General features: G+C 38.0%; 2 protein-coding genes across 2 annotated transcripts; both read left to right on the plus strand.

Annotated features, from left to right (window-relative positions):
* The first annotated feature begins 1,738 nt into the window (after positions 1-1,738).
* Positions 1,739-8,967, plus strand: LOC141608838 (uncharacterized). The gene is made up of 7 exons (XM_074428186.1): positions 1,739-1,892; positions 1,990-2,070; positions 2,169-3,827; positions 4,703-4,757; positions 6,446-6,988; positions 7,082-8,553; positions 8,825-8,967. Exons 1-7 carry the CDS (start codon positions 1,739-1,741, stop codon positions 8,965-8,967), a joined length of 4,107 nt encoding a protein of 1,368 aa, XP_074284287.1.
* LOC141606800 (putative prolyl 4-hydroxylase 12) lies at positions 4,678-5,838 on the plus strand. Its single transcript, XM_074426119.1, has 2 exons — positions 4,678-4,875; positions 4,996-5,838. The coding sequence occupies exons 1-2, from the start codon at positions 4,807-4,809 to the stop codon at positions 5,365-5,367; spliced, it is 441 nt and encodes a 146-aa protein (XP_074282220.1). The 5' UTR covers positions 4,678-4,806; the 3' UTR covers positions 5,368-5,838.
* Positions 8,968-10,401: the final 1,434 nt, after the last annotated feature.

Here is a 10,401-nt window from a genome sequence, read left to right on the forward strand (position 1 = left end):
CTCATTGAGAAAAGGATCCCAAAACTCACTGAATAAACTGGTATAAAACTCCCTTATCTCTCTACAATATACTTTGCCAAGTTAACACACAACTTATCTCTTTAAGTTTACTGATTTGAGCGTCGGAGTGAGTACGTTCGGCCCCAAGCCGAGCCCTCAGTTTGTTCATCTTAAACAGGAAAGAGTGAAAGGAAGAGTCAAGCAACGACATCATTCAACAAGCTTAAGTGATCACAATCCTGCTCCGGAATTACACCCGAAACACTAATGAAGTCTAAGGTAGTACATCCGATGTATGTTCCTATTTCTCAACCTCTTACTACTTGTTTAAGAAATAGGAGTCCTTATCAGTTACCACTCACATCACCAACTTTGGTACCTCATTTCCGTATTAGGAAACCTTTTCACACACAAAATTACCTGATTTCTCTAGCATATCTGTTTTTCTTAGTTTTTGTGCTGATCTCAACAACCCATACATCGCATATAAAAAATAACCCAAATTGAATTCAATTAATACAATTATGGTGGCAACTGGCAATTCATGAAATCGGTTCCTCAAATTAGTAACAAAGTGCAAATTTTTTATCAAAAATCAGCTTGAAAATTAGGGATTAGGGTTTATGAGATTAGGGGTTTCTTTGAGCGAGCTTGAAATCGGTTTCCGTCTTGAGGATTTAGACTTCGAATGATGATAATCCAACATTATTGATTTGGTGAGCTACTTTCTTTCCCTACATTCTGGTTTTTCTTTTTTAATATAAATCGCTTTTATGAGAGACTTACTCGTACGAGCAAGTTGGTTATTTGATTATTGTTGTGATGTTTCTTTACAAACAATTATTATAAAACCGTTTTACATGAGACTTACATTATGTTGCTGCCGGACACCTCACAAATTAGGATCATCAGTCGTACTCGTCGCATATTGACTTAGTCAAAGTCTTCTCTAGTCGTCGCTAATCATAATTCATTCGTTTGTTTGTTTTTGTGTAACAATGGAGAAGACTTCAAAGTCTGACCATAAGTTGATTAGTTGCAGTTATTAGGTAGTATAGTAGTATTGACTATTATAAGTCTTGCCTTAGTCAACTTTAGACGGCCTCTATATCCGTCTTAAATGAGAATTTGTGTTTTGTTAATACAAGTTTGGGTACATTCGATCCGTCTTGACTCAGGATACCCATCAAGCATGTTGTCATTTTCCATTTTTGGGTGTCTTAATGAATTGTTGTCCTTTCTATTTTAGGATTGCATTTGATGAGCAATTTGATTTTTCACACTCAATTTGGTCCACTTGTCAACTTATAATTTGGTCCACTTGTCAACTTTAGAATTGTTGCCAAAACCAAAGGATAACAATTGATCGGGACGGAGCGAGTATAAAGTAAACAAAATATATACAATACTACATTATCGTTATTACTCTACCTTGAAAACAATGGGGAATATAGTAAAAACTTGCCTACTGATTTACACATTCATCTTTTTCAATACTACTAGATGGTGTAGCTGTAAGGCGGGTAACTCACCCAACAACTAAACCTTGAGGTGTATACCTTCTGAAAGAGCAGCCCTGCTCAACTTCAAGCACAACCTCACCTATTTCGACAACGATGTTTCATCTTCGTGGAAAGGTGATGAATGTTGCGAATGGAGCCGGGTGGGTTGTGATAAAACATCCGGCCATATTCTCAAGCTCGATCTTTATGGAAACGACACTAATAACTTGCTTAAAATGGAGACGCTTGAATCCATGGTGTATATGCTTGAGCTGAGACAACTTGATAGCTTGGACCTCAGCTTAAATAACTTCAGTTATGGCTCAATTCCAATATTTATGGGTCTGATGAAGCAACTCAGGTATCTCGATCTCTCATTTGCTTCCCTTGGTGGGTTAATTCCATATGAATTAGGTAACCTCACTAACCTACAACACCTTGATCTTGCTGATAACATGTGATAACATGTTATTGGGTGAGATTCCAGCGTCATTAGGGAAGCTGTCAAACTTGAAGTACTTTAATCTTTTTGGTAATCAGTTGAGTGGCAAAATACCAACATCAATAGGTAAACTTTCCGAGCTGCAAAGTCTAAATATTGCGTTCAATCGAATGGAAGTACAGTTTTGTCTGAATCGCACTTTGTTAACCTCTCAAGCTTGATAGTTTTAGACATGATTGATACAATGCTAACACTCAACCTGTCTTCTGATTGGGTGCCCCCTTTCCAACTTCAATTCTTAGGTGCTGATACCTGCAAAATCAACGGAGAAATTCCACCATGGCTTCAAACTCAAAAGAACCTATCAGTACTCTATTTGTCTAATGCAAATATCTCCGGGCACATGCCCAGCTGGTTTCATACAATGCAACAACTTGACTATATTGATCTTTCTAACAACCACCTTTGCGGGCCTTCTATTTTCCCTATCAACTTTTTTTCAATATACCTCTCTAATAACTCTTTGTCAGGGGAATTTTTGTCCAATGGCAATAAACCTGAAGTATATCGCTCTGCTAACTATATAGATCTCACAAATAATTTTATATCTGGGCCACTTCTAGAAGGTTTAGGTCAAATAATGCCCAACTTGACAAGTCTTATCCTTTCTAATAATCAAATTAGTGGTCAAATCCCCAATTCTTTGTGCCAACTTGAGTCGTTAAATTCTCTAGACATCAATAATAATAGTTTATCAGGCGAAATTCCAAATTGTTTAGCCAATTTGTCAAGTCTTTCACTTGTACGTCTCTCATACAACAAGCTAAAAGGACATATTCCTTGCTTTAATAATAGTGGTTCCTACCAAGATGGTGTTGGTGTGGAATTTTACTTGCATTTGAATGACAACATGCTCATTGGAGAAATGCCTTCATGCTTGAGGAGTCTCACAAATTTGAAAGTTTTAGACATTGGTGGAAATAATCTCTCAGGCAAAATGCTTAAGTGGTTTAGTGCCGAAAAATTGAAGGAACTACAAATACTTAGGCTAAGAGGAAACAAGTTTAGTGGCACTATTCCTAGGCATATATGCTCTTTGCCTCATCTCCAAATCGTAGACCTTGGACATAACCATTTTACGGGATCCATTCCTCCTTGTTTAAGTAACCTTACAGCCATGACCCTTAATCTGTCACAAGCTAGCCATTTCAATGATGCTATTAGTGAGGTAATTCAGGGAATAGAGCGTGCATATACAAGCACGCAACTATATTTGGTGGATATAGACCTCTCCTGCAATAACTTGATAGGTAGCATTCCTGATAACTTGACAAAGATCGGCGGCTTGTTAAATCTCAACTTGTCATATAATCAGCTATCTGGAATGATTCCCGAGAATATTGGGGATTTGAAGTCATTGATCTCACTTGACTTGTCAATGAATGAACTCACGGGAAGAATCCCAACAAGCATAGGTGAAATACCTATGTTAAGCCATCTTAACCTTTCCTACAACAATTTATCTGGCCCAATCCCGACTGGCAATCAGCTACAAGTCCTGTCTGATCAAGTCTCAATATATGCCGGTAATCCTTATCTTTGTGGTGATTTTTTGCCTAAGAAGTGTAAAACTAAAGTGAACGAGCAAGACAAGAATAAGAGCAATAGAGGCAAAGGCGATAATAAGGAGAAGCTCGAGAAAATGGAGCTGGTCCTGGTTGTGATGTCGGGATTTGCGACTGGTTTTTGGGGTGTTGTTGGGTGTTTGGTGTTGAAAAGGAGGTGGAGGCATGCAGTTTTCCGTCGTGTTGAAGATGGTTATAACTGGTTGTATGTGGTAGTTGCAGTGAGGGTGGCCAAAGCTAGGAGGATCAACAGGAAATGAGATGGTTCATTTTTTATTTTTCGCAAACATTTTCGTTTCTTCTTGTTCTCCAAGTGTAGTGTGCTAGTGTTCTACCCTGTACTATAATACTATAGCATATTAGTATACTACTCGTATTATAGAAGCATGAGTATATTATTATAGAAACTGATTGAGTTTGATAATTTAAATAATCGCACCTGTAAAAGGTATTGTAAGCAGAGCTAATCCTTGTTTAATCCATAACATTTATGGCCGAAGCTGAAATCTTTATCTTTTTGTTATGAACTTGAAGCAATTCTTGTAGAACAAATGGAATTAACATAACTTGATTAAATCCGAACATTGCTGGTCGCTAATTGGTATGTTCCTGAACACTGGCTTTCGATTTCATACCTTATTGTTCCTAGACTTTCCTTATGTCCCTCATTTCCTTGTAGTATTCTCTGCTGTCCATTTTTCGCGTACAAAACTCTTAACTTATTTTTCTCTTATGTGAACCTATGGTGTGCTGTGGCCGAGATATTGATCAACTCCGAGCCATCAAACTTTTACTTTAGTGTGCATTACCAGTGTCTGACATTTATTCTCTCCTACATTGTTTGTCTTTAACCTTTTACATGGATAACTGATCAGACTTGTACCCCAACCATGGTTACCGAATTAGCTATGAATACGTCCTTACCAATACGCGATTTGCTCTTATAGAATATGTGTGATATGTGTTTTCAGTAAGCAACATGATAGAATTTGCTTTTAAGTTTTAACAATTAGCTATGAATACGTCCTTACCAATACGCGATTTACTTTCTTCAATCCAGCATTTTGACTTTAAAACTCGGTTATCTGATTCATCTTTCTACGATGATCATGTTTTGTATGCTACTTTGACAGGCAATAGCAGGCCTCTACAAATCCTGCATTATGCCAATGAGGAGGCAAATGAGAAGTATGACTTTTATGGCAACAAATCGGCATAACAACTTAATGAACCTTTGATGGCGACTGTAATCTTGAGTCTTTCAAACACTTCTCGGGGTGGTGAGATTTCCTTCCCTGAATCTCAGGTGAGAATAAATCTTTTTGCACTGTCCGCTTGCTACCCTGCACTCCACAATATGAAAAGCTTGTCCAATTTATTTGTTATACATTAGTCATCTTCAGTCGTCTTTTGTGCAATAATGCAGATCAAAACCTCAGGACTGAAGAGCAAGTTGTGGCCTTACTCTGTTAGCCGTAAAAATTTACTGAAACCCGTTAAAGGAAATGCTATTCTCTTCTTCAATGTCCACCCAAATGCATCTCCTGACAAAAGAAGCCACCACGAGAGGAACCCGGTGACTGAAGGCGGAATGTGGTCTGCTGTCAAAGTATTTTACCTGAGAGCAGTCAGTGGGATTACTGTTCCAACTGATCATGAAAACAGTGACTGCACAGATGAAGACGAAAGCTGCCCAAAATGGGCTGCCCTCGGGGAATGCCAAAGAAACGCAGTATTATTACGGGACATGTCGAAAGAGCTGCAAAGTCTGCTGATCCAAACACTCACTCGTGGATAGTTACATAGCGAGCCTTGGGTTCACGCAAGATTTAGCACCTCACCATGCTGTGCCATTGTTTACTCGGTTAGCTAGCTGTGCCCGACATTTTTTTAATCGATTCTGTCATTATTCTTTTTTCAACTTCATTTCGCTGCTTCTTGCACACCAAGTATGGTGTTTTGTTTCATCGAACTCATTAGAGGGCCGTGTGAGATGAGGATAATTGTTATCGCGGTAATGGAGTCGAACAAATGGAAATTCAGGGAAGTGGGATACTCTATGGTCTTAACCGTCACCTCTTCTTCCTCGTTTTTCACCTTCCAGTCTTCAGCTACCACTTCTTCCCACCACATTCCTGATTTCCTTAATTTTTCGTTGATATCCCACGGTAACAATTACCTTAACATGTGTTTCACATTATTCCAGTCAATGTGGGATCTAATATCATATTGTTTTATAAGAGATTTACCCGAAAATGAAATTTCTAAATTTTGTTGTTTTAGTTCTTAGGGTAGTTTTGATATACACTTTAAGAGGGAGATGTTCGTTTCATAGGTAAAATAGGAGTGAAGTCCACAATAAAAATAAAAAAAGGTAACAAATGATTGGGACAAATGGAGTATTGCGAAGTTCTTTGTATGACCGTATTTGGATCCCCGAATGATAATGGCGAAGACTTCAAAAGTCTGACCAGTAGTTGGTTATTAGTTGCCGTTATTAAGTAGACAGCTTCTTCATTAATTATAATAACCTTGAAAGCACCCTTTACTAAAGTTCATATCTAGAAATCTAGAATAGTACTCCGTAGACCGTAGTATTGACTGTTATAAGTCTTGCCTTCGTCAACTGCAACCGCCTCTTTATTGTTAATTCAAGTTTAAACTGCGTTTGAACTCAGGAACCCACCATGCATTAGGGTGATGCTGTTGCAATCATTCAGTAGACGATACTGACAGTAGCATGTAGGCTATTTATTCGTTGTCCATCAGTTGTATAAACTATACTAAATAAAATTATATACTCCGTATTACAGTAGCATGAGGAGTATAGTAAAAATTTGCCTACTGATTTACACATTCGTCTTTTTCAATTCAAGATGGTGTAGCTGCAACGAGAACTCACCCAACAACTCAACCTTGAGGTGTATACCTTCTGAAAGAGCAGCCCTGCTCAGCTTCAAGCAAAACCTCACCTACTTCGACAAAGATGTTTCATCTTCGTGGAAAGGTGAGGAATGCTGCAAATGGAGTCGGGTGGTTTGTGATAACACGACCGGCCATGTTATCCAGCTCAATCTGAACGGAGACGAGAATTATCAATTGCTTAAAATGGAGAAGCTCGAGTCCTTGGTGTATTTGCTTCAGCTGAAACAATTGGAGAGCCTGGAGCTCGGCTTCAATGATTTCAGTTATAGCTCAATTCCGAGATTTATGGGTTCGATGAAGCAACTCAGGTATCTTGATCTTTCATATGCTTCTCTTAATGGGTTAATTCCTTATGAATTAGGCAACCTCACTAACCTGGAATTCCTTGGACTTGCTAATAACATGTTATTAGGCGAGATTCCAGCGTCTTTAGGGAAGTTATCAAATTTGAAGAAACTAGCAAATAACTTGAGCTCAATAGCATCCTCTCTTAGGTTTCCATAGATCTTTCTTACAATCAATTGAGTGGCAAAATACCAACATTAGTAGAAAAACTTTCCAAGTTGCGAATATTAGATATTAATTAGCTACAATCCATTGGAAGGTACAGTTTTGTCTGAACACCACTTCGCTAACCTCTCAAGCTTGAAAGATTTATACATGGATCATACCACGCTAACACTCAACCTCTCTTCTGATTGGGTGCCTCCATTTCAACTTGAATGCTTATTTGCTGATAACTGCAAAATCAATGGACAACTTCCGCCGTGGCTTCAAACTCAAAAGAATCTAACATATCTCAAATTGTCTAATGCAAACATCTCCGGGGTCATGCCTAGTTGGTTTCATACAATACAACAACTTAACATTGTGGATCTTTCTAACAACAAGCTTAGCGGGTCTCCTATCTTCCCCATTCACTTTTTCACAATCAACCTTTCTAATAACACTTTTTCTGGGTTATTATCGTTGTCAAATAGCAGTAAAACTGAAATATATCGCCAAGCTAACTATATATATCTGCAAAATAATCTTATAGCCGGACCGCTTCCAAAACGTTTAGGTAATTTAATGCCTAACATCATAAACCTTATTCTTGCCAATAATCAAATCGAGGGTTTAATCCTGAATTCTTTGTGCCAATCTACTACATTGATTAATTTAGATTTGCAAGACAATAGTTTAACATGGTTGAATCCAAATTGGTGGGGTTTAGGTCAGATTTTTCCAAATTTGCAAAGACTAAGTCTATCCAATAATCAAATCAAGAGTCGAATCCCTAATTCTTTGTGCCAACTTCCGTCATTGAGTGTTTTAGATATTAAAAACAATAGCTTATCAGGGGTGATTCCAAATTGTTTGGCCAATATGTCAAGCCTTTTATTTGTAGGTCTCTCGTACAACAAGCTAACGGGACATATTACCTTCTTTAATACTAGAGATTGCAACAAGTCTCAGTCAAGCGAAGTAAATTACTTGCATTTGAATGACAATATGTTGAGTGGAGAGATCCCTTCATGCTTGAGTGGTTTCACAAATTTGCAAGTTTTAGACCTTGGTGGAAACCGGCTCTCGGGCAAAATGCTTAAGTGGTTTAGTGCTGAAAATTTTGAGAAACTAGAAATACTTAGGCTTAGAGGAAACAAGTTTAGTGGCCCGATTCCTACGTTGATATGCTCATTGCCTAATCTCCAACTCTTGGACCTTGGACATAACCATTTTACGGGGTCCATTCCTCGTTGTTTCAGTAACCTTACAGCCATGACTTCACCTGATACACCAAGGGGTTATGACTCGAGTGGTGTCAGTGAGGTAATGCAAGGTATAGAGCGTGCATATACGAGCTCGTTACCATTTTTGGTGGATATAGACCTTTCCTGCAATAACTTGTCCGGAAGCATTCCTGATGACATGACAAAGATCTCCCTCTTGTTGAGCCTCAATTTGTCGTGTAATCAGTTGTCGGGAACCATTCCCGAGAATATTGGAGGTTTGAAGAAATTGATCTCACTGGACTTGTCAAAGAATAAACTCACGGGAAGTATCCCGACAAGCATGGGTGAGCTATATAGCTTGAGCCACCTTAACTTGTCCTACAACAATTTATCAGGCCAAATCCCGACAGGCAATCAGCTACAAACTAACTCTATCTGACCAAGCCTCAATATATGCCGGAAATCCTTATCTTTGTGCTGATTTTCTGCCTAAGAAGTGTAAAAGCAAAGTGGTCAAGCAAGATAAGGGTAGGAGCAATAAAAGCAAGGGCGGTAATAAAAAGAAGCTCGAGAAAATGGGGTTGAGCCTGGTTGTGATGTCGGGATTTGCTACAGGTTTCTGGGGTGTTGTTAGGTGTTTGGTGGTGAATAGGAGGTGGAGGCATGCAGTTTTCAGGCGTGTGGAAGATGGTTATAACTGGTTGTATGTGATAGTTGCTGTGAGGGTGGCCAAATCTAGGAGGATCAACAGGAGATGAAATGGTTCATTTGTTGATGTAGTGATGTATCCAACTAATTGACTTGCACAATAAGGGGATCTGTCGTGTTTATCATTTCTTATTTTTCGCAAACATTTTCGTTTATTGTTGTACACCAAGCGTAATGCACTGGTGCTCTACCCTGTACTCTACTACTATGCACCCATAAAAATTACCGGAACCAGAAGTAATCTTTGTTTCAACCAAAACATGCAATTATCGCCGAAGCTGATTTTTTTTTTTCTTGTTATTGGGGCCTAACGCGGCAACATCCATGTGCAGTTGTGCATAAATTTGCAAGTCTCTCATACATAATTTGTCGATTATCTTCAGTTAAGCTACTCTAATGTTGTTGTCTCAGGAGTATACAATGCCAATACAAATCGGCATGACATTTCCTTGTCGATTATTCTACCTTATATTATTCCCTAATATCTTGGGATATTGTAAGTAATTCATTGCTTGCTGTCAAAAAAAAAAAGAGAAAAAAAAAATCGTCCTTTATTCTATATGATATATCATATTCCTTAATTAGTTGATGTCGATATCTCGACGTATACCATATCTCATCTCATATTTACTAAAGCAACAACCAAAGAAGCCTCTGATTGATTGTCACATAAAATCGCCTATGCGTCAGCACCACAAGTTTTCAACACTTCACTAAAAAATGCTGTCATTCGCTAACATTTCCACTCACGAGTGTTATAAACGTGTTATTTTAAGGACAAGAGGTAAGAATATTGCATTGCATGCGGTTGCGCACTAAATTTGTATTTGTCAAAAAAAGAATGATGCCTTATGGAGTAGATGTAAATATTTGTGTAAATAGTTTCATTTCTATTCATTAGCCATACACTTTAAGGTTGGGCAAAAATATACATTATGGTTTTAATATACGATGTAATTCCAAATTCCTGACCAATATTTCAACTCTTCCATTTGTACGCTTTTCTTACAACAAGCTCAAAGGACGTATTCCCTGCTTTAATAACAAAAGATTCCGATAATTATGGGGCGGACCCTAAATTTTATTTGCAGTTAAACGACAACATGTTGAGCGGAGAAATCACAAATTTGAAAGTTGTAGACATTGGTGGAAAACAGTTTACTGTTTAGGGCATTAAAAATACTCAAGTTAAGAGGAAACCAAATTAGTGGCACTATATGCCTTGTCGATCTCCAACTCATGACATTAACATGTACATTATATATGTAAGGTATCTATTAACTTGTGTTTTCCACAAACTTATATAGCATTAACAATGGAAACTCAGTCAATAACTTGCCTACTAATTTCCACATTCATCTTTTTGAATACAAGATGGTGTAGTTGCAATGGAAACTCAGCAAATAACTCAATCTTAAGATGTAAACCTCATGAAAGAGCGGCGTTGCTCAACTTCATGCAAAATATCACCTATTTCGACAAAG

This window comes from Silene latifolia, chromosome 10, assembly GCF_048544455.1.
Source record: "Silene latifolia isolate original U9 population chromosome 10, ASM4854445v1, whole genome shotgun sequence".
In the NCBI taxonomy this organism is placed as follows: domain Eukaryota; kingdom Viridiplantae; phylum Streptophyta; class Magnoliopsida; order Caryophyllales; family Caryophyllaceae; genus Silene; species Silene latifolia.